This window comes from Silene latifolia, chromosome 10 (assembly GCF_048544455.1).
Source record: "Silene latifolia isolate original U9 population chromosome 10, ASM4854445v1, whole genome shotgun sequence".
Classification (NCBI taxonomy): domain Eukaryota; kingdom Viridiplantae; phylum Streptophyta; class Magnoliopsida; order Caryophyllales; family Caryophyllaceae; genus Silene; species Silene latifolia.
Window position 1 is genome coordinate 72,594,426 of NC_133535.1, and position 25,771 is coordinate 72,620,196.

Consider the following 25,771-nt stretch of genomic DNA (forward strand, 5'->3'; position numbering starts at 1 on the left):
TTTTTTATACCAAAACTGTTGACACAAGTACAATATAAATATGTAGAAAACACTGACTATTACTCCGTAGGTAACTGTGAGCCAAGCTTGATTGTTGAATGTGTGAAATTAAACAAATGCCGGATAAAATTACTATGATAGAGACAATGAAGATAGACAAGGCAGAAATTTATCGGAATAACCAATTACTACTTTATTAATTCCCGACAAGAGGCTTCGACCCCCTCATTTTACCAAAAAACTAATTTTTTAAGAAAGAATAATATTAATTTAACTACCAATACAAAAGCCATAAACAATAGCATCCGCAATACGCTCAGGACAGGCATCTAGCCACACACGAGTAGTGCAATCCAGGGGATGGGCTAACCGATGTGCAACTACGTTAACACTACCTCAATCAAAGCGTGCATGGACAATAACAAGAGAGATGTGAGAGAAAATCCCAAAAAAATCCCAAAAATAATGAGCGACCCACAAAAAATTCAACCTCCGCCTACCAGCCGTGGACCACCGCCTAACACTCATGCAAAACCCCTTTGTTCACCCTCCTCCGCACCGATCGTCTTTGAGATTCTGCATAATGACCCTCCGGCTTCTAATCAGGTACTCTCCCACCCCCCTAACCCCCCCTCCACCACCTCTGCCCCATCCGCCGACACCGTCATCCCACCAAACAAACTCTTCCCATCAACCTATAAATCTGCCTTAACCTCCTCAATCATCCCTCCCATAATTCTTCAGAACCCCTCTTCATCTTCTCCTATCTCCTTGGGAAAACCCGATCATGACTCGGTTTCGATTCAACTTCCCGCCGATCTGCTCAATTCAATCCAATCACCCTGGAAAAACTCCCTCATCATAAAAGTGATGGGCAAGTCCATCGAATCCGGGCATCTTGCTTCAACCTTACGGGTCTTGTGGAAATTTAATGGGAATCTAAATTTAATTGGTCTGGGCAAGGGGTTCTACTCCTGCAAATTAGAGAGACCGTCTGAGCTACATTTTATAAAAAGTAATGGACCTTGGTTTGTCCATGGTCATTATCTCCATGTCCAAGACTGGGTTCCGGATTTTCGGCCGTCCCTTGCTACCATCTCCTCTGTCCCCACTTGGATTGTCCTCCCTGAATTGCCGATTGAATACCATCGTATTGACGTCCTCCGTGCGATTGGTGATAAACTCGGTGGGTTCATTAAGTTTGATAACAATGGTTTGAAGAACAAAAATGCCAGGTTTGCCAGAATTTCTGTCTACCTCGACCAAACTACTCCGGCGCCGTCAAAGATATGGATTGGTTCTCTGTGCCAGGAGGTAAAAATTGTTGATAAACAAATTATATGCTCTTTATGCAAATCCTTTTGTTATGGAAAGTGTCTTGAATCGTCGGCCCCGCTTCCCGACCCGACCGGTTCGAAAGATTCGGTCAAGCACGGAGTCCTCCTGTGGGACTTGCCCAACACACGAATTCCAAAGTTTCTCTTAACATTGATCCAAAAGTCAGTAAAGGGGATTGGACTATTATACCTTATAAGAATAAAGCTTGTGTGTCATTTGTATCCCAGAATAAAGTTAATGCCCCATTCCCAGCTATTGTCAACTCTTTTGATGCTTTAAAAATTACCCCTACCCCACCCATCTGTCCTTTACCATTATCCCCACTGAATAAGAATCCTCTTGATGTCATCCTCCTAAACTCCCTCTTTACTATACCCCTCTCACCTGCTTTGTTCCCTTCCCTTTTCTGTCTTGGGAAATCAAATTTTGCTTCAAATTTTTTCCTCAAACCTCCCCCACTACCTCTCTCCTCCTGCCCAGAAAAAAATAAAGCCGCAGCATCCCCTCAACCTCACCATGAACCGCACCCCAGCCACTCGTTCCCGCCTCTTCATCCCCTCAACCCGACCTCCAACACCCCTCCTGTTCCAGGACTACCCTCGAAATCCGCCACCACCAGTCATCCTTTTTCCCATCAATCCAAAGACCACCTCCCTGGGTTACTTCCAACTCCCACCACTAACCCTTCCCGAGATCCCAATCAATACAACAACTTACCTGTTAGATCCTCTGCTAGACTCGCCTCCAATCTGCGAGCTCACCATCTGCCAACTCCTAGCCCATCCTCGCTCCCCCTCACCAGATCTTCTAAACCTAAAAATGGTAGACCCCTTCTCTCTCGAGCACCGTCTAATTCCTGCTCACCTACCAGATCTCAGCGACCTCGAAGGATTGCCACTCGTGCTCCGCTGCCTCCTCCAATGGCTGGTCCGCCTGGAGCAGCCATCTTGTCCACTTCTGGTGTTTCCACAGGAGTTGAGCTTCCTCATCGACCCCTCTCCCATCTTACCTCGATTGAGAAGGACCTTTCCATTGAGTTTAACTTACAAAGAGCTCCAAGTGGCAAGCCTCTCGAATGGGGTGTTTGTGATACACACAACTCTTCAGATGAAGGAGCTGAATCTGACAGTGGCATGGGAAGACTTCCGCACTGTGGGTCCGAGGACTATTTTTGCAACCTTCCAAGGGAAGGCGGAAGAGGACGTTCTCGGGGAAGGTCCAAAACAGCGGGAGGCAGATCCAACTGCCCTCATTGATTCATACCTTATCCATTGTAACATGAAGATCATTTTTTGGAACTGTAGAGGAATTGCAAGACCCTCTTTCAAACTTCATATCTCCTACCTCATTAATGCTCATAAACCTGATATTGTCATCCTCTCGGAAACCAGAGTAGCTGGCCAGAATGCGGTTGACATTGTGCAGAATCTCCCTTTCGATTCCTTTGATATCATTGATCCTATTGGCTTCTCCGGTGGTATCATGATCCTCTGGAATGAGAGAGACGTCTCGGTTACGACTGTGAACAAGGGGGGCCAACTTATCAATGCGGTGGTCCAGGTAACTTCTTCTAACCTTAATTTCTTCCTCTCTGCCATTTATGCTAGTCCTAAGTTTAGAATTCGGAAACTCCTGTGGGATTCTCTTACTGACCTTGCTGATAACATGTCTCTGCCTTGGGTCTGCCTAGGTGATTTCAATGAAGTGTCGTCTGCTTCCGAAAAATTCGGTGGCAGGAATGTTAAGTTTAACAGAGTCAATCTGTACAATGATACCATGAACTTGTGTAATCTCTTGGATTTGGGGTTCACGGGTCCTAAGTTCACCTGGACTAACCGTAGACGGGCCAACCCTATTCTTGAACGCCTTGACCGGGTTTGGGTTAACCATGCTTGGCTGGATATCTTTCCTAACTCACACAACAAACACCTCATCCGGCTCTCTTCTGACCACTGCCCTATCCTCCTTGACACCGTCATTGCCACCCCCACCTCCACCCCCCCGACCTTCAAATTCGAATCCCTTTGGCTTCGAGAGCCATCTTTCCACCCTTTTGTCTTCACTACCTGGTGCGGGTTAGACGGGATCCTTCCCACTAAACTTGGCCTCCTTAGTACACACCTCTCCACCTGGGCCTCCACCACCATAGGGAAATTATCTAAGGAAAAGAAAACCCTCATTAACCGCCTTAAAGGTGCTCAAGCCCAACTTTGCCTCCACCCAAACTCCTCCTTTCTCCTTGACCTTAATGACTCCCTTTCTCTTGCCCTCAACCGCATTCTTGACCTTGAGTGTGCTTACTGGAAGGACCGTTCTCGAGTCAACTGGCTAAATGATGGAGACCGCAACACCGCCTTCTTCCATAAATCTGTTACTATCCGCCGTGTCCACAACCGCATTCTTTGCTTGACTGATGACGTGGGCAACACTTATGACTCACCGACAGGTCTTGCTCAACACATAACCTCCTTCTTCCTTAATTTATATACCTCTCAAAAGGACTCGTGCTCTAGGCCTAGCCCCGTGGCATGCCCTTCTTTCCACTGCTGCACCAAACCCACTTTAGAGGAAATTCACGCCGCTCTTTTTTCTTTAGGTTCTGGAAAAGCCCCTGGACCCGACGGCTTTCATGCTAGTTTCTTCAAACATTGTTGGAACACCATTTCCCCTGACCTCATTCCCTTCATCTTAAATATTTTTGACACCCTTACCATCCCCCCCATCATTAATGCTACTACAATCTCCCTCATTCCCAAAACTCTCTCCCCAAACTCTATTAAGCAATTCCGGCCCATAAGCCTCTGCAACACGGTTTACAAGATGTTGGAGCTTGTGTCCTCCAGTTAGTGCGGATAACGTCATTGCACATGCACTTGTACGGACAAGTGGGAGCTTGTTGGGGTTGGTGTCCTTAACAGTTAGTGCAAGGACTTATAAACCTCTAAAAGGATCAAAGGGCATACTTTTGGTATTATTATCAGTTGATCCACGTTTATCAATAACGGTTGGCTTGCTAGATAAGTTTGACGTTATTGTCATACAGATGGCGGTGGTCAACTGGTCCCTAAAAGTCACACCTATAGGATACGTTCGAGAGATGTGACAAGTATGAAAATACAATCATGTAGATGCCAAAATTGACTAACCAGTTAGTCCGAGTTATTTGACTAGTAATTAGTCAAAATGTGATGTTGAGATATTATATTTAATACGGATTAAATATCATGGGCTAAGGCGAATTAACCAGTTAATTCGTAAAATTAAATATAAGCGTTTTATATTTAATTAATGTATATTGAATTAATTATACAATATCGTCATTGTTGGACACGTTTTAATACTTCAACTAACCCGTGTTATTAGTTGATGTTTTAATAGCCGATAACCGATGACGATTTATAATAAACCGCGTCATATACATTTAGTCTTTTGGGCACGGACTACGAGTTAAAATGAAGAGGAAATGGAAAAGCCCATTTCCTCCCCATGGACTCGGTTTGGCCGAGATGAGGAGATCAAAAGGGAGAGCTTCTCCTCCCTTCTGACCTAATCATCATTAGTGAAAATAATTAGGGTTTTGGAGATTAATTTTCTCTCTGAAACTGAGATCTCACATCTCGAGAAAACCTCACATCAGTTCTCCCAATATTGCAAGGCAATCGGAGAACACCATCTAGCCAAGGGCATATCTCGGACAAGTCTTGGGTGCAACAATTAGGAGGGAATCTCGTTTGATTTCTGTTCTTTACGCCGCACTATAAAGGACCCGAGGTTAATTCTTGTTCCTTATCGTTTCTCTATTGTATTTATGTTTTATGACGATAATCGCATGTTAAATTTACGTTATAGTCCTAAATTTAGAGGGTCTTATACGGATATTACCCCACAAGTGGTATCAGAGCGAGGCCACGTAAATTTTTCTATGTGTTTTTCATAAAACGATTTTGAAACGGTTGTGTTTTATCTCGAAAACCGTGCCATGTATACACGGCTGTTTTTTTTTGAACCGTGACATGTTTTTACACGGTTGTTTTGTGTGTTTTTCGATTTGTTCTTTTACATATTGTTGTTTTATACAGAGATTATAACAATATGTCAAGTTTTGTCAATTGTCAAATTTGTTTTGATGCGTTTTGATCAAAATTGCAATTGATTTTGTTTTGTCAAACTGTTTTCACGAGGGTTTAGGTTTCCAGAAATTTTGTACTCGATCGAGCAAGTTTTTACTCGATCGAGTGGTTTTTCTGTCATGTTTTTACTCGATCGAGTCCCTGTTGTACTCGATCGACCCTTTTTTGTGTCCCCACTTTGCTCGATCGAGTTGTCCTCGTACTCGATCGAGCGGATCTGTGATTAAAGTACTCGATCGACCACCAGTTTAGTCGATCGAGCACTTTCTGTTTGCTACCCTCTCGATCGACTTGCGGTTCATCGATCGAGCCCTTTTTCGTTCTCGATCGAGCACCTGTGTCCCTGGATCGAGGGATTTCTGTTTTGACAGCTTTGAAAATTTATTCCTTTTGCTTTAAATTTTCTTTTGGCTATAAAATGTACATTATACGGATATTGTACACTAGCTATGATTGTGAAACGGTTCACACACGTACCATTAAGTTATTTTAAAGCGTATTTAAAGTAACGGACTGTATTAGATTAAAATTAAATGATAGAAGCGGTTTTATCACATGAATTTTAATCATTAAAAGGTGGTTTGGATAAATTTAACATAATTACGGAATTATGTCACGAATGAATTTGTTTTTAGTTGATGCATTTATTTATCGTTTTGTTGAATGCCTTGAATGCCTTTTATTACGTATTTATTTATTTTTGCAAACGGTTGTAACTTAGTGTGGCCTTAGTAGAACGTGTTACCGTAATGATGGAACACGGTCTTGGTTGTATTTTGAGATCTCGTATCTCCGTTTTGGATTTTTCACTTGTAATTACAGTTTTTATTAGAATGTAATTAGGTTTATATTTTGTAATTTTAATTGTAATTTTTGAGAAGACCAAAGACGGAGACCAGATGCTCACTCCCGCTACTTGGATCAAGATGGAACAACAAGACAAGCTTCTTGGGTCCAACGGTGGATTCCAAAGTTGTATTTTGTTCTTTTTATTAGGATAGGCCACACTAGGAAATTTTATTTACGTATTGCATTCTTTTATTTATTTTTCGTAACGATAGTATGCATCATATTCCGCCTAAATACCAAACCACCTAATAATTGCATGAAAACTGACACATATAGAGGTCACGAGTTAGTTTTCTTTGACATTCGTATGTCACACGTTTATAAGCCATCACCCAAATTAATTCATTCACGCAGACGCTAGTTATTCGTTCACTTAATATGAATTTTAATTTAGTTGATGGGATCTTCCTCGTATAAACAAAAATTGAGAACGGTCTTTATAGGTCAAACTCCAATGAATCCCTTCTTCGTCGGTAGGCATAATATGACCCCTTCTACGTCGGGTAAGTTGGAACCGATTGACCTATTTTATCTCAACACTATGGTCACTCGTACGATCCTGTGACTATGGTGGACTATAGATAGGATTTACGGAAATCTATCGACCAAGAGTTCTTCCGGAAGAATTAGCTAAACAGTTGGCTTATCAATTTACAGAAATTGAGTCTTGGGATCACTTGTATCATTCTTGAGGGAGATCAATTATGCAAGTGCGAGAGTCTACATGTTTGAAATGAATTTTAAAATAGACTTAAATCACCTCGATGAGTTGCTTATTTCGTTTTGTTTTTCTTTCTTTTTCAGTGTAGATCACGTTTTTTAAAACTGCTAAAACAACAAATGGCTGGTTCTACTGATAACCCAATGCCAAGTGCCACATTGGACCGTGAGTCCTGGCTTCGGATCTTCATGAATCAGATGAATCAGTCTACTCGACTGAAGAATGATGGATCAAACTTCGGAGACTGGGAGGCGGCATTACGGAATGCGCGCCTGCGACGGGAAGCTCAAATATCTATTAGAGCCCATCCCGGCAAACCCAGGTCCCACGGCTAGAGCTGCTGAAATCACCAAGTTTAATGATTTCTGTATGGAAGCGGGTGCGATTAAAAACGTACTCATTTTTGCAATGGAACCCAATTTGCAGAAACGCTTCATAGCCCATGGTGCAAACAAGATTTTCACCACGCTCACTAAGGAATTCTCGAAAGCACCGAGAATCGTGACCTATGAGCATACCACTCGCTTCTTTGATGCGAGACTCCAGAAGGGCCAACCGGTTAGCCCACACATTCTCAGCATGATTGAGAATGTCGAGAAGCTGGAGACCTTTGATTGTAAGATCAGCGAGAACATTGTTATTGACCGCATACTTCACTCACTCCACGATGGTTATTCGCAATTTAGAGCGAATTACTATATGAATGATTTGAAGAAAACTCCCCATGAACTGCACTCCCTCCTCGTACAGACCGAGAAGGACATGAAGTTCAGTGGGAGCATGAAAGAGGATGTTCTCGTTGTGACAAACAAGGGAAAGGGTAAGGGCAAAGCTCGAGCAAACCTAGCGAGAGGTAAGGCGAAGTTCAAGAAGTCGGGTTCAGGTAAGAGTGGGCCTGGTGAGTCGAGCAACTCATCGGGCACGACAAAGAGCAAGAATGAAAACATGGAATGCCATCACCGCCACAAGATCGGGCATTGGAGACGCACATGTCCTGTTTATCATGAGGACTTAAAGGCAGGTCGTGTTAAACCTGTTGGTATGTCTTCCTCTTCTTCTACTTTTATTCATATGATTGAGATTAACCACGCAAGTTACGGAACTTGAGTACTTGATACTGGTTGTGGTTCTCATCTGTGTAATCATGTGCAGGGGCTCCGAAATCTCGAACCTCTCGTAAAGGGTGAGGTTGACCTGCGTGTCGGGAATGGAGCAAGAGTGGCTGCCGTCTCGAAGGGAACATATGTGATCCAGCTTCCTAGCGGATTTGAGTTATCATTATATGATTGCTATTATGTACCCAGTCTTTCGAAAAACATTATTTCAGTTTCTGCACTTGATAAACTTGGTTTTTCATTTGTAATAGAAAATAATACTTGCATTTTCTCATTACACGATATGATTTACGGCAAGGCAGTCTCCATGAACGGAATTTATGTTTTAGATCAGACCACGGAAATATTACACGTAATGAATAAAAAGTTAAAGGCTGGTGACAAAGATCAAACGTATCTATGGCACTGCCGTATGGGACACATTAATGAGAAACGCGTAAAACAGCTCATCAAACATGGAGCTATCTCGGCCTTTGATTTTCAATCATTCGGCACGTGTGAATCATGTCTCATCGGTAAGATGACTCGGATTTCCTTCAAAGGTGTTGGAATGCGCGCTGCTGACCTATTAGGGCTCATACACACGGATGTATGTGGTCCTATGTCAATCACCGCACGAGAAGGCTATAGGTATTTCATCACTTTCACGGACGATTTAAGTAGATATGGCTATGTCTACTTAATGAAGCACAAAAGTGAATCCTTTGAGAAATTCAAGGAATACCAGAATAGGGTACAGAACCTATTGGGTAGAAAGATTAAAACACTACGTTCAGATCGTGGTGGCGAGTATCTTTCTCACGAGTTTGATCAACACCTAAAGGACTCGTGGGATTGCCCTACGCTTAACTCCACCGAACACCTCGTTGAATGGTGTGTCGAACGGAGAAATCGAACACTACTTGATATGGTTCGATCCATGATGAGTCACACGGTTTTACCCGATTCATTATGGGGCTATGCTCTTTGTCACCGCTCTAATACTTAACCGAAGTCCGTCTAAAGCTGTTGACAAGACTCCATATGAACTATGGAAGGGAACGGTCCCTAACTTGTCCTTTATACGGGTTTGGGGCTGCGAGGCTTATGTCAAGTGGAGACACGAGGATAAGCTCGGCCCGCGATCGGTCAAGACATACTTTATAGGTTATCCTAAAGGAACACTTGGTCATTACTTCTATTCGCCAACCGAACAACGTGTCTTTGTTGCGGCCAAAGTCACGACATTCTTAGAGAAGGAATTTCTCGAGAATGCAAAGAGTGATAGAACCTTCGACCTGTCGGAGATTCCAGAACCAAACACCGAGCAACCATTGGAGGAACCTGTTCCTTCAATCCCGGCTACGGTTAACATTCCTGAGGAACCTAGGAGGTCGGGAAGAGTCTCTATTCCTCCGGACAGATACATTGGTATGGTCGAGGAACATGACATAGATGATGTTCTACTCTTAACGAGTAGTGAACCCGCAACCTATAAAGGTGCCATGACTAGTTCTGACTCAAAGCTATGGCTTGAGGCCATGCAATCCGAGATGGACTCCATGTATGAGAACAACGTATGGGATCTTGTTGACTTACCTGCTAAGGTTCGTCCCCTTCAATGCAAATGGCTTTACAAGATAAAGCATTATGTGGAAGGTCAACAAGATATCTATAAAGCACAACTAGTTGCTAAAGGTTTCACCCAAGTGCCAGGTTTGCACTACGATGAAATTTTCGCACCCGTAGTCATGCTGCGTTCCATTCGGATTATCTTAGCGATCGCCGCTTTTCATGACTATGAAATTTGGCAAATGGACGTGAAAACCGCCTTCTTAAACGGCTTTTTGGATGAAGAGTTGTACATGGTACAACCCGAAGGTTTCATCGATCCTTTACATCCTAAGAAAGTGTGCAAACTTAAGCGTTCCATTTATGGACTTAAGCAAGCATCTCGGAGTTGGAATCATCGCTTCGACCAAGTGATTAAAGAAAATGGATTTACTCGATCTGTCGAGGAACCATGTCTATATATCAAGTCGAGTGGGAGCAAGATTGTCTTCCTAATATTGTATGTTGACGACATACTCCTGATTGGGAATGACATACCTCTCTTAACTTCGGTGAAAGTATGGTTGAAAAACCATTTCCAGATGAAAGATCTGGGAGAGGCACAAAGAATTCTAGGCATCCGTATCTATCGAGATAGATCACGACGGATGCTATCTCTCAGTCAGGAGTCTTACATAGACAAAGTCCTAGAGAGATTCAGCATGACCAACTCCAAGAAGGGGTTCCTTCCTATGGCTCCAGGGGTGCATTTGAGCAACTCTCAGGCACCAGAGACACCGGAAGAGAAAGAGCGCATGACACGAATTCCATATACTTCGGCAATAGGATCAATCATGTATGCCATGATATGCACACGTCCGGACGTGGCATATGCATTGAGTATGACAAGTCGATTCCAACAGCATCCAGGTGAACCACATTAGTTAGCTGTCAAGAACATTCTTAAGTACCTACGGAGGACTAAAGATTGGGCATTGACTTATGGAGGCTCTCAAAAGCTATGCGCAACCTGTTATTCTGATGCTAGCTTCCAAACGGATCGAGATGACTCGAAATCTCGGTCTGGATTCGTTTTTACTCTTAATGGCGCTGCAGATCACCGGAAGAGTTCAAACAAACTGTTACAGCAGATTCTACGACCGAGTCCGAGTACTATGCCGCGTCTGAAGCTATAAAGGAAGCGATATGGATGCGTCAATTCTTACATGGGCTCTCTCGTAGTGCCCGGTTCGAATGACCCGATCACCATCTATTGCGACAATAGTGGTGCCATCTTCCAAGCTAAGGAGCCAAAGTCTAGCAACAAGTCTAGACATGTACAACGGAAAGCTCATCTAATCCGGGATTACGTGGAGCAAAAGGAAGTAGTGATAGAAAAGATTGCTACAGATGATAACATAGCAGATCCTCTCACTAAAGCATTACGACAAGATAAGCATGAAGGGCATGTTAATTCCATGGGAATTAAACGTGTTCCTAAGTTGTAGTACTCTTTTATGGATCAGATTCATTCTCTCTTGTACTCTATACGACATCATCGTTTTGATATTTTATATATATTTTGTTTGTCATGTGGATTTGTACGACAAATTTTGAACACCACAAAGTGAACTGAACGAACATTATATCTTTTTCAGTCCTTAATTGCCCACATGAGCTGATAACTCTGGCAATTATTTTGTGACGTTGGTTGATGGTGGGTTCAACGAGCCATAAGTCAACCGGTTGACTGACCAATCACAGAGGCGATTTATACGGATATTTCGTAGAACACAATTGTGACATCGACGTGGAGTCCTAAATGTTTTATAACATTCGGTGCCGGTCGTGGATAGGACCTCCATGGTGATCCTAAGAGTCGATTCTTTTGACTATCGACTGTCTCTTGAGACTACGGCAGATTTTGGGTGACTTTGGTTTCTTTCTCACGGTCATCCGTAACAGGGGGCCAAGTAGATTTTTTCTGGGTTATTTCATGCTGTGCTTAGATCGGAAGGAGTCGAGTTGAAGGAAATATTCAGCCTTTATCGGTACTCGATATTTCTCGGGGCCACTCGAGGAGTCAGAATCGAAATGCATGGCCATGCTCGGATACGGATTCGTTTTATCAGTTGAGTTACTCTCTAGTCGGGGAAACCACTCTAGATACAGATCAATTGTAAAATACGACCTTTGTGGATCCAGATCTGCAAATTGTTTTACATTGAGTGGGAGAAATTTTAAATGAATATGAGAATCGGTTATCGCACATACACTTGTACGGACAAGTGGGAGTTTATTGGAGCTTGTGTCCTCCAGTTAGTGCGGATAACGTCATTGCACATGCACTTGTACGGACAAGTGGGAGCTTGTTGGGGTTGGTGTCCTTAACAGTTAGTGCAAGGACTTATAAACCTCTAAAAGGATCAAAGGGCATACTTTTGGTATTATTATCAGTTGATCCACGTTTATCAATAACGGTTGGCTTGCTAGATAAGTTTGACGTTATTGTCATACGGATGGCGGTGGTCAATCTGGTCCCTAAAAGTCACACCTATAGGATACGTTCGAGAGATGTGACAAAGATAAAAATGCATCATGTAGATGCCAAATTTGACTAACCAGTTAAATTAGTCCGAGTTATTTGACTAGTAATTAGTCAAAATGTGATGTTGAGATATTATATTTAATACGGATTAAATATCATGGGCTAAGGCGAATTAACCAGTTAATTCGTAAAATTAAATATAAGCGTTTTATATTTAATTAATGTATATTGAATTAATTATACAATATCGTCATTGTTGGACACGTTTTAATACTTCAACTAACCCGTGTTATTAGTTGATGTTTTAATAGCCGATAACCGATGACGATTTATAATAAACCGCGTCATATACATTTAGTCTTTTGGGCACGGACTACGAGTTAAAATGAAGAGGAAATGGAAAAGCCCATTTCCTCCCCATGGACTCGGTTTGGCCGAGATGAGGAGATCAAAAGGGAGAGCTTCTCCTCCCTTCTGACCTAATCATCATTAGTGAAAATAATTAGGGTTTTGGAGATTAATTTTCTCTCTGAAACTGAGATCTCACATCTCGAGAAAACCTCACATCAGTTCTCCCAATATTGCAAGGCAATCGGAGAACACCATCTAGCCAAGGGCATATCTCGGACAAGTCTTGGGTGCAACAATTAGGAGGGAATCTCGTTTGATTTCTGTTCTTTACGCCGCACTATAAAGGACCCGAGGTTAATTCTTGTTCCTTATCGTTTCTCTATTGTATTTATGTTTTATGACGATAATCGCATGTTAAATTTACGTTATAGTCCTAAATTTAGAGGGTCTTATACGGATATTACCCCACACAAGATTGTCACCAAAATCATTGTTAACCGTCTCAAACCCATCATGCCCACTATAATTTCTCCTAACCAAGGAAGTTCTATTCCTGGCCGGGGTACCGATTCCCACTACATCATCGCCTCTGAGATCATTCACTCGATGAGTGCGTCCAGGTGTAAGAAAGGCTGGTTCGCCCTTAAGCTCGATTTAGAAAAAGCCTTTGATCGGCTTGAGTGGGATTTCATACACTCGTGCCTTTCCGATTCCAAATTCGACAGTAACACAATCTCTCTCATCATGAACTGTGTCACCACTGTTACCACCTCTGTTACCTTGAATGGAACCCCTACCCCCTCTTTCCTCCCCTCTAGGGGCCTCCGCCAGGGCGACCCACTCTCCCCCTACCTCTTCATTCTCTGCATGGAAGCCCTTTCCAAATCCATTCACTCTTCTTGTGCGGACTCTAGTTGGACTCCTTTCCCTCTTGGAAAAGGGGGAGCCACCTTCTCCCACCTTCTCTTCGCGGATGACATTCTCCTCTTTGGACGGGCTTCCGAAAACAACTTGTGTGCCCTACAGGATGTTCTTCTCCAATTTTGTTCGTCTTCGGGCCAAAAAATCAATACTTCAAAGAGCCGACTCTTCTTCTCTAAGAAGACGTCCCCCCACAACATCTCCCTCTTTGAAGATTCTCTTGGCATTAAGAAAGCCTCCAACCTTGGAACTTATCTTGGTTTCCCCCTCCTCCCCCGCAAACCTAACAAAACCGATCTTCAGCCAATCATTGACCAGATTAATGCAAAACTTGCCAATTCGAAGACTCGTTTCCTCTCTTGCCCTGCAAGACTCTGCCTCATCAAATCCACTCTCAATTCCATCCCCTCCCACCTCATGCAATGTCTCCACCTCCCCTCTTCTACTTCTTCTCTCATCGATAAAATCAATAGATCCTTCCTTTGGTCCAGCCTCTCCTCTCGTAAACTCCATCTCACTAACTGGGACCTAGTAACGAAATCTCAAGCTAATGGAGGGCTAGGAATTAAAAGAGCCCGACCTTTAAATGATGCCTATTCTACCAAGCTTGCCTGGAAAATCTTCTGCCTCAAAGGCAACTCCGCCTCCATTGCTTTGCATAGCAAATATCTTCACACTAATCCTACCCAACCCTCCTTTAGGCGTGGCTCACACATCTGGAAAGGCATTGTTAATGGTTGGTCCTTCCTCCAACCCTCCCTCACTTGGTCCATAGGCGATGGCTCCACCATCCGCCTTTGGTATGACAATTGGTCCCCCCTTGGACCTTTAAGAAACTGTCTTCACGGACCCCTCTCCCCCTCTTCTGACACTGACCTCCTGTCAAAAATCATCACTAATGGAAATTGGGACCTTGACGCTCTTGACTATAACCTCCCCCCCTCCTTCATCCAAACTATTCTCTCTATCCCCCTCCCTTCGAACCCCCTTCCTGACCTCATTACTTCGTCCCTTGCCTCCAAGAATAAGTTATCCATTGGTACTTCCTATAACCTCATCTTAGGTGACCCGGACAACCCGTTGCCCCCCTCTGACCTGACCTGGCTTTGGGACATTCCCTCCCAACCCCGCATCAAGCTCTTCCTTTGGCTTTTCTGGTGGGACAAACTCCCACATAACCTCACCTTGTACAAAAGATCTGTCATTCCCTCTCCTCAATGCATAGCCTGCTCTAACCCTTCGACTGATGAATCTTCTCTTCACATTCTCCGCGATTGCGCCCATGCCCGCTTTGTCTGGGACAACTTCACCCTCCCCACTGATTTCTACTCCCTCCCCCTTCAAACCTGGATAAAAACAAACTGCACCTCCACTAATAAATCTTGGATTACTCTTTTCTCCTTTCTCACTTGGCGCCTCTGGCTCAGGCGCAACGACTTTGTCTTCTCTGGTGCTAACCCTCCCCTTGACACTAATTGGATCAACCACTCTTCTTTCCTTGCCTCCCAATGGTCCGCTGCCCAAACCATCAGCACCTGTACACCCCCCTTCGTCCCCCACAACACGCCTAACCTGACCCCGACACCTGCCAGCCCCTTGTCCCCTTGCCCAGCTCCTGTCACCCCTTTTTACCCAAACCGTTGGGCCCCTCCCCCGCCTTGTTGGTCTAAGATCAACGTCGATGCGGCTTTCTGTCCTTCCTCCTCCCTTGCCGGTCTTGCGTGTGTTTCTCGTTCCTCTTTAGGTGTTTGGATTTATGGTTGGTCCTCTAGAATTTTATCCCCTAACCCCTTCGTCTCCGAGCTCATTGCGATAAGGAATGGTATTGATTTTGCTGCTTCCAATGTTGGGAATTTCATTATAAGTTCTGATTGTACTCTTGCGGTGAATGCGATCTTGGGTAATTCGGCTCCATGTGGACCTTTTACTAATATCATTTTGGAGTGCAGGGAACTTTTAAAAGTCTCACCTTCAACGACCATTATCTATGAGAAGTGATCAACGAATCATGTGGCGGATGGCATTTCTAAATTCGCCTTGCACGACTCAAGCTCCAGTGGCGGTTTTTTTAGCTGGGATGTTGTACCCCCTTTTATTTTATCCTTGTATAATTTGGATCTTGCAAACATTTGTACCCCTTTATCCCCGGACCCTCCCCCTTAATTTGTATTGAACTCTCCTTTCTTTGTTTAATATAATTGTCCTCATTTTCCAAAAAAAAACTACGTTAACACTACGGTTAAAAAAATTAAAACTTGAACAATCGAACTCTTCAACTAACATAACGATCTCGCGGACTACATTTCCGAAATAGTTGGCTGGTACGTCATGGTTTTGTAAGTTAGTGACAAGTTGTAGCAAATCCGACTCCAAGATTGCAGCTCGAATACCCATCTGAATCGCCATTCTTACTCCAAACACCGCTGCATTTGCTTTCGCAATATCAAGCGCCCATCCATACTTTACAAAACTTTATAAATTTTTGCCTGGTTTCTAATGCTATCACGAGCCTGATGATTTTCTGGAGCTTCCTCTAAGGTACAGAGTTTGGTTTCAGAGATCCATCATCGCTATCAATAGCAACAACATCCCGACACGTGTTGTCTTAAGGTACCCTTTCATTGGCTTGCAGTGGTTGACTTGAATATCTGAGAATGTATCTTTGACAAGCTGACAGTTTACAAGGTTTTCCATTACAGGGTCTGCATCAAGCAAATTTTGTACCGAAGTTGTGTATGTTTCTATAACATTGTATTCACTAGTGGTTATGAACCCTTCGTTACATCGTGTCCCACTAATGTCTGAACATGTGAACATCTTCAGTACCTGTAAATTCAGAGTTGAAATTAATCATTATTGAATGGTTATTTGCATTCTAGACGATTGCTAATGGCTTTTCATGGGCGTATTCGTGGAATGTCAGCAGGGCAATCTTTTGGCTGATACAGGAAATCATTATTTAAACTTACCACCTGCGGAATGTCGTACCTGTGGAATGTCTCCTATATGTACCTTAGAGGAAGCTGCATAAAATCATCTAGATACATATGTTAGTATCTCATATACACATATCAATACTCCCGGATACACAAATCGATTGTGTATCTAGAGTATTGGTATATGTATCTGGGAGTATTGATATGTGTATCTAGGGTCATATATTTTGCATCCACCACGAATTCATGACGCTATACTTAACTACTGATCAGATAAAAAGTCCTCCGACAAAAACTTCTGATAGGATCAAGTTGAGAGTCATATTAGAGAGGTGTTGGAGGAAGACAAAGGGAGGAAATTGAAAATGAAAGCATTAGAGTGGAAAAAGTTAGCCGAAGAAGCCACAAATTCAAGTACGAACTACTCATATACACAATATAATACTTCCAGATACACATGTTAATACTTCCAGATACACATGGTATTACTACCGGATACACATATATCTAGTCGTAATACCATGTGTATTTAGGGTGGTATTTTGTGTATCCACATGTATCTAGTCGGTGCCTGGATATTCACCAAGTTAAAACAAAAATCCATCAACTATAAATGATGTTAACACAGGTTTATTACAGTGTCCCACAATACCAAACTACTCTAAAATAGATATTATTTATACTTGTCAATCCCATTCATGTTTTGTTGCTGCCACCATAGAAAATAATGAACCCACCCCATCGGGCACTTTGAAAAATTAAATTGACCATAACTTTCAGCATTCATTCATTAAAAACAAAGTACAGCAACAAATTAAGTATGCACAGAATTCGACAATAACCTCAAAACCAGCTTCATATCTGTCATCCTACATTGAAGCATTCAATTTCCCGCTCATCCGAAAAGCCATCACAGGCTCCATTTGATCAAACCATTGCCGACAATTTCCCGTCACAAATTTAATTATAAAAATTAATTTCTAAATGGAGTCGAGTGGTTGAATCGAGTAGGCACGGTGGGTTCCAGCTCCAGAATAGGATGACTGATTGACTGCGGCACTTCCGCAGTTGCCGGAGAGAGGACGGCGAAGAGAAAAATAAGAGAAAGTGAGCAGTAGAGACGTCGTCAATAGTGTTGCCAAAGTTTTGACGATGACAGAAAAGACGTTATCGGTCAGATCTCCAGAGGTTTCTCAGTGAGCAGTCTGACGCCGGCGATCGAAGGTTGTGGGTAGGGAGTAACAAACGCTGAAAAGGAGTAACGAAAGAGGAAGAGAGCGTGAGAGCTTCGAAATCCGGCAGCAGAAGAGCAAGATGTCAGGCGGTGACGGTGGTTGCCGGGCGTCGTCGGCGGCATTAGGTGCTTCGGGAATGAGAGTAATGTTGAGTTAGTGGAGAAAGTGGTAGTGGTTGTGTAGGAAAGGAATCAGAGCAGTAAAGGGCTGTTATTGGGAACCTTAAATCAACTTTAATCTAGGGCTATTATTGAGTTCGTAATGCCGCACCGAACTTTAGGTTCGTACAGATCATATATATATATATATATATATATATATATATATATATATATATATATATATATATATATATATATATATATATATATATATATATATATATATATATATATATATATATATATATATATATATATATATATATATATATATATATATATATAAGGGATCAACTAAGTTCACCATATGTATTTGAGTCCATAAGTCCTTCTAAGGGCCCTTGGATGAAGGCAATGGAAGGCTAGGATTTGATGTCAATATGTGGCTACAAATTAATCCCTCCACCTTTTCTCTAATTAACTCATCAATTCAATTAACCTACCTCACTAATCATTCATCATCTCATTATCACAACTCCTTCTCCTCTCTCTACATCTCACTTCTTCTTCCTCTCTAAAAACCCAAAAAAATCAAAACCCAAAAAAATACAAAACCCAAATAAATCATTCATTCATTTCTTCTTCATTCACCACCACCCACCACCCACCACTATCCCACCCGACACCCCACCGCTGCCGCCGGTAACTTTTATAAATTCGTTTTTTTTTTTTTCGAATTTTGTGTCTCATTATTTCCATCACTTTTTTTTTTTTTTTTTTTTTCAGATTTTGTGTTAAATTTGTTGTTTGGAGTCGGTTTATTTTTTTTTTTTGGTAAAATGTAAGAGATATATTAAGAATCGAAAGAAATATACAAGGATATGTTCCAAGGAACAAGCGTGAAAAAGAGCAAAATTACATTCAAGTTACCATACAATTCCATTTTCTCAACCAAACTCCATCCTGACCACATATGCTGCTGCCAATCTTGCTCAATATTCTCGTTTTAGCTTCAGCAGTTATTCTTTCAGCCAGCTTAATAGGAGGAGTAATAACTGCATTCAATCTTGCATTATTCCTTTCAAACCAAATGTGGTAATGACAGGAAGTCCAAAGTTGACAATGCACCTGTTGTTTCAGACCTTTCATGCTAGTACCAGAGATTCCCAATCCTGCCATTGTAACATCAACACGGAAGCCACACCACTGTTTAATTTCCTGCAGGACTCTCTGACTATACTCACACTGGAAGAAGAGATGCTCTTGATTTTCAGTTGAACTCTCACAGATACAGCAGAGCTGTTCTTGACAGTAGCCAAAAGAGGCAAGTTTAGCTCTAGTATTAAGACCATTGTTCATGGATATCCATGTGATAAGGGAGTGTTTAGGGACATTCCATGAGTTACATACAACAGGTGCCCAAATCTGAGGAGCAGCTCTATGTCTTAGCCATTCATAGCAGCGCCTGATAGTGAAGCCATTACTATCAGGAGCCCATTGATCCTCAATATAAGCATCCTTGATCAGCTCTTTAACTTTACAGACATTTTTCCACGACCAAGATACATCAGGAGGAGGTTGGTAGTCATGCCAACTCCTTCCCTTGATATGAACCTGGTTTACCCATCTAATCCAAAGCCTAACAGCTTTACAATACAACTAGTCAACTAGCTTTGCCACATAAGCAATGTTCCAAACAACAGTCTTTTTAATTCCCAATCCACCTTCTTCTTTTGGAAGAGTGACTTTATCTCAGCCAACAGAGGGTACTCTATGAAAATCAGCTGACCCATCCCAGAGGTAGTTCCTGCAAATTGCCTCAATGCGTTTAACAACACATTTTGGAATAAGGAATATGCCAGACCAGTAGTTATGAAGAGTATTCAAAACAGAATTAACCAATACAAGTCTGTCTGCATAAGACAATTTTTTAGCTCCCAAGCTACGAATTCTGCTAACCATTTTCTCCACCATAATGTTGCATTCTATTTTGGTTAGTCTGGTAGCTTGACAGGTACCCCCAGGTATCTAAAAGGCATGACTCCTTCAGTAAACCCTTTGACCTGCTTTATATCATCTTTAATTGTTTGAGCTACTCCATTGTAGTATACCTCTGATTTGGAGCTATTCATGGATAGACCAGAGGCTTTAGAAAAGGAAGAAAAGGCTCTCATCATCAGCATTATGGAGTGGACATTACCTTTATAAAACATCAACAAATCATCAGCAAACATTAAGTGATTCAATTTGAGATTCTTGCAAAGAGGATGGTACTGAAAAGACCATCTATCAGTAGCAAATTGCAGCATCCTGGTTAAATAATCCATACACAAGGCAAAGACAAGAGGTGAGATAGGATCACCCTGTCTAAGACCCCTCTTTCCTCTGAAAAAACAAAACAGCTTCCATTTAAGTTCAAGGAATAGGAGGTGGTTTGAATACAGCTCATGACTTTTTGGGAGAATTCTGAGGGAAAGCCCATACCATCAAGCAATTGTGCTACAAAACTCCACTCAACTGTATCATAAGCTTTTTGCAAGTCAATTTTAAATAATCATCTTGGTGAGACAGCTTGTCTATTATACATCTTGACTATATCTTGGCAGATTAGCACATTCTCAATTATGGACCTGCCTTTGATGAAAGCTCCTTGATTCTCACTGACAAGATCAGGCAGTACCACAGATAGTCTATTGCAAAGTAGTTTGGAAATGATCTTGTAAATCAGATTACAATAAGCAATGGGTCTAAACTGTTTAACAGTTGTAGGTCTCTCACATTTAGGAATAAGTGTGATAGTGGTAGCATTGATTTGCTTTAGAAGCTTACCAGTGAGTCGGTTTATTTTATTTGATAATTTTTGTTGTTATTTATTCTTTTCAAATTTCTTCTTGTTATACGTTTTTTTTTAAGATTTCGGGTTTTAAATCTTGTTTTTTTGGTGATATACTTTTTTTTCATCTAAGATCTACTAAAATATTTTTCATAAAATTTGTTGTTTTAATCTTAGCTATATAAAAATTCTTATAATTTGTTGATTTTAATGTTATATTTCATATTTTTATATAAAAATGATATAAAATGACTAAAGTTACACCGTTATGGGCAAAAGTTATACTGTTATGGACTAAAGTTATACAAAAATGGACTAAAGTTATACAAAAATTGCCTAAAGTTATACAAATATGGACTAAAGTTATACAAAAATTGCCTAAAGTTATACAAATATGGACTAAAGTTATACAAATAAGGACTAAAGTTATACAAAAGTTGACTAAAGTTATACAAATATGACTAAAGTTATACAAATAAGGACTAAAGTTATACAAAAATTGACTAAAGTTATACAAATATCTACATTAGGAATGTGTTGAACTTCTACTCAATGAATGTATAACTCTAGTAACGATATGAATAACTTCTACTCAGCGAATGTATAACTCCAGTAGAAATGTGTGTAATTTCAATGAAAGTATAACTTTTGTTTTCTCAATTCTTTTTGTTGACAAATGAAAAAAAATAAAAGTATAACAACAAAAAATAACAAATAAAAACCAACACTATAAATTTGAATTTATATAAGTACTATTTGTATAAATTTAGTCCATATTTGTATAATTTTTAGTCCATATTTATATAACTTTAGTCCATTTTTGTATAACTTTAGTCCATTTTTGTATAACTTTGGTCAATTTTTGTATAACTTTAGTCCTTATTTATATAACTTTAGTCCATATTTGTATAACTTTAGTTAATTTTTGTATAACTTTAGTACATTTTTGTATAACTCTAGTCCATATTTGTATAACTTTAGTCCATATTTGTATAACTTTAGTCCATATTTGTATAACTTTAGTCCATTTTTGTATAACTTTAGTCCTTCATATGTATAACTTTAGTCCCTATTTGTATAACTTTAGTCCAAAATTGGGTAACTTTATTACAAAATCGCATAACTTTAGTCCAAAATCGTATAGCTTTAGTCCAATATATAACCGAAATCCTAAAACCACCAATACTAACTTTAAACCAATAGCACTAGATCTGAAAAAAAAAGTCATTATCTAAATATCAAAATGTAATATAAGACATATAAAAATGTGAACAAAAAAACCCAATTAGTCAAAAAAGTACAATAAAAAAACTTCAATAACAATAATAAAAAATTAACCAATAAGTAAAAAAAAACCAAATAACAAAAAAAAAACAAACAAAAAAACCAAAAACCAAACCAAACAAAAAAACGAACCAAAACAAACTTGAATGGTTGTGTAACTTCAATTTATACAATGTATAACTTTAGATGTTAATAGTGTAACTTTAATGTTAAAAGGGTATAACTTTAGTCGTAAATAGTATAACTTTAATGTTTTAAGGGTATAACTTTAGTCGTAAATAGTATAACTTTAATGTTTTAAGGGTATAACTTTAGTAAATCTGAAAAAACAATATGACCATTAAAGTTACACATACGGGCATTGAAGTTACACATAGTATCACTAAAGTTATAAGTTACACATACGAAATTTGAAAGATATAACAAGACGATATTTAAAGCAAAGGAAATTTAAAAAAAAAAATTAAAAATTAAAACGAAAATCAACCACAAAACAACAACCGACTGACAACACCAACAACACTGACAACACCAACAACAACACTAACAACCGCCACAACGGAGAAACAACACTGACAACACCAATAACAACACTAACAACCGACAACAACATTGACACCAACCGCCACAAACAACACCACCAGCCGCAACAACCAACAACAATTGAAATAAGGAAAAAAAATTGAAAAAAAAAATAGAAAAGCAGATCTGGAACGAGGCAATGTCGGAGGAAGGTGGAGAAGGAGCAAGGATGGAGGGAGGAAGGACGGCAGGAGGATGAGAGGGAGAGAGCATATGAGTTTGAAGATGAGAGGGAGATTTATTATTTATTTTTCAGATTAGATTTAGTAATTTTTTTTCTTTTGGTTTTGAAGATGAGAGGAGGAGTGGGGTTTGAATGGTGGGTTCGAATGGCTGGAGAGGAAGTGCGGTAGTGGAGGTGGTGGCGCGGTATGGTGGCTCGGTTGTGCGGCTGGGGAGGGGAGTGTTGGTAACGGAGGGACGGCTCAGAGGAGGAGTGGCGGTAGTTGATGGGGTGGCAGCAGTAGGGATGTGGCGGCAGACCGGTGGTGGGCTCGGGATGTGGCTATCGGGTTTGGGAAATGGTGGTTGTCGGTGGGGGTGGTGGTGTGGGGATCTGTTTTGTTTTAGGTTTGGTTTTTTTTTTTTTTAGTTTATTTTGAATTGATTTTTTTTTTTAGAGAAGATGGGAGGAAAATGAGAGAGAATGAGTGAATGAGAGAGAAGTGAGAGAGTGAATTATGAGGAAGTGAGAAGGAAGATTAGAATGGTGAAGGAGTTATACAGGATTAGAAGAAGTTGTACAAGATTAGAGAGGGAGATTAGGGAGGGAGATTTATGGCCATCCATTGAGATGTAATCTCATCCATCCATTCCCTTCATCCAAAGGCTCTTATTGTGGGAAATAGTATGTATACTTCCCTTATTATTAAGGATTATAACGAATTTTATGAAGATTATCACTAGTCATAAAATAAAATTACATAAACAAAATTAAAGGATTAAGAGATAACCTTCGGTCCTAGCAAAAATGGCTTAAGAACAATATCAAAGTTGATATTCGCCTATTAGTTGCACCCAAGACGATATGAGATATACCCTTTGATTATGCTAGAATCGATCCAAATTTTCTGTAAAAATTTAGGTTGTTTTGTGTTTTTTCTGATGAGAGGAGGCCAGAGAATGAGTAGAAAAATTAGGTTAGAAATAATTCACTCATCTACCCTCTTAAACCGTGTGTTAGGGTAGATTAGCTTCCCAATAAATTCTGATGCAAGGAGAATTATACAAAAGAACACCTCTTGGTGTAGTCCTACGTTGCCTTGATCATTCACAGGCACGAAAGGTGATGGAAGAAGTCCATGACGGAGAATGCGGTCCTCACATGAGTGGGCCCATGATGGCAAAGAAAATCACACGTTTAGGATACTACTGGACCACAATGGAATCCGATTGCATCAAATACGTAAAACATTGCCACAATTGCCAAATCTTCGGGAACGTGCAACATGTCCCTCCTTCATTGCTCTACACAATGACATCCCCTTGGCCTTTTTCTGCATGGGGAATTGACATAATCGGGAAGATAACCCCAGCCGGAACAGGAGGTCATTGTTTCATCCTAGTAGCGATCGACTATTTCACCAAATGGGTAGAAGCGGCTTCCTATACTGGTCTTACAGCTAAAAATGTGGCAAAGTTCATACAAAACAACATCATCTGTCGGTATGGTTGCCCACATGAGATCATCAGCGATAACGGATCACATTTCCAAGCTGAGACCGAGCAATTGCTAGCCAAATACAAGATTAAGCATCACCACTCTTCGCCCTATAGACCACGGACTAACGGCGCAGAGAGAGGCAAAGAAACAAGAATGTTGTCACGATTCTCAAGAAAATGATTGACAACTATAGAGATTGGCCAAGCAAGATACCTTTTCCTTTATGGGGGTATCGTACATCTGTTAGGACGCCCACTGGGGCTACTCCTTTCTATTTGACCTACGGCATGGAAGCTGTACAACCAGTCGAGCTAGAAATACCATCCCTGCGTATTTTACTCGAAAGTCAAATCCCGGAAGCCGATTGGAAGAAGGATAGATATAAAGAACTCATCCTCCTGGATGAACGTAGGCTACGCGCCTGGCATAATGTCAAAACATATCAAGCACGTATCAAACGAGCTTTTAACAAAAGGGTTAGGCCAAGAAACATCAAAGAAGGAGACTTAGTGCTTAAATCGGTTAGAGCTCTCTTACCTGTGGACCCACGGGGAAAGTTCAAACCTAATTGGGCCGGACCATTTCTAGTCAAATCCATACTCCCAGGGGGTGCAGTTAGAATCACAGACCTAGACAGGAATGAGTTTTCAAACCCCACAAACCTTGACCAACTGAAACGGTACTATGCCTAGAATAGGAACGCGCCTCGCGTAACCCCACGTGTCGCTCTTGTGGCACTAAATAAACGGCCCCTGGCCAAGCTGAAACAAGCTAATGTCACTGTGCTCTTGCATTTTGACAAGTTCGTCATCCTCATATCATCAAATAAACTAAATTCGCACCTTCAGAGTAAGCAAAAGCTCATGCTTCTTTTCTAAAGTTCATTACAAGCTCTTGCTTCGAACAATTATTCTTTTACATTTACTCGAACTACGCGCAAGGGTTTGATTTCATTTTTTTAAGTGAATACGTAGGCAATCCTTCACGGGATTCAATCCATTATATCTAAAATGTAAATAGAAGGACATTTGCATTGCATTTGAAATTCGACAAGAATAATAAATAGAAAACCACGACGGTTTCATAACCATTTAACCTTTTTTATTTCATTCATTTTCTAATAATAATAGTACACTACATAATAAAAATAGAATAGGCTAGGATTCTAAAAACCCCACCTTTTTTATTACAACAACAATAATAATAATAATAATAATAATAATCAAATAATAAAGACTCGGGCTATTCCTCCATCTTCCCCTTGCCCTTGTCATTCTTGTCATATTTTTTGTCACGACCTCGAGCCGGACGCTCTTGCACCACTTCAGACCTAATCACCAACGGTCTTTCTCGAGGCCTAGCTTTTTCATTCTTGCCAATCACCATCTCTGCGACAGGAGTAGTCTTTGGTTTCTTCGAAGGATGAACAACTTGAAACCCGGCTTCTTCTTCTCCCTCTGTCAGATGCTTCTCTTTCTCTTTCTGTCCCTCGCGCACCTTGTAGTCGATGGGTTCGCGCTTCCTCAATTTCTCCCGCTCTTCCGGAGTTGTAGCCTTTCTCCACCTCAGATAAGAATCCGACACCCATAAAGCATTGGCGGAGAAATTCAAGAACCACATGTTTCTTTGGGCCC

General features: G+C 40.9%; 1 protein-coding gene and 1 long non-coding RNA gene across 2 annotated transcripts; both read right to left on the reverse strand.

Annotated features, from left to right (window-relative positions):
• Positions 1-168: 168 nt before the first annotated feature.
• On the reverse strand, positions 169-17,884 carry LOC141605676 (uncharacterized). The gene is made up of 3 exons (XR_012526424.1): positions 17,282-17,884; positions 15,741-16,329; positions 169-395 (listed from the first exon to the last, which is right to left on the reverse strand). It is a non-coding gene; the product is annotated as an uncharacterized LOC141605676 (long non-coding RNA).
• Positions 17,885-18,696: 812 nt separating this feature from the next.
• Positions 18,697-19,749, reverse strand: LOC141607764 (uncharacterized). Its single transcript, XM_074427114.1, has 2 exons — positions 19,537-19,749; positions 18,697-19,389 (listed from the first exon to the last, which is right to left on the reverse strand). Exons 1-2 carry the CDS (start codon positions 19,747-19,749, stop codon positions 18,697-18,699), a joined length of 906 nt encoding a protein of 301 aa, XP_074283215.1.
• Between the last annotated feature and the right edge of the window lie 6,022 nt (positions 19,750-25,771).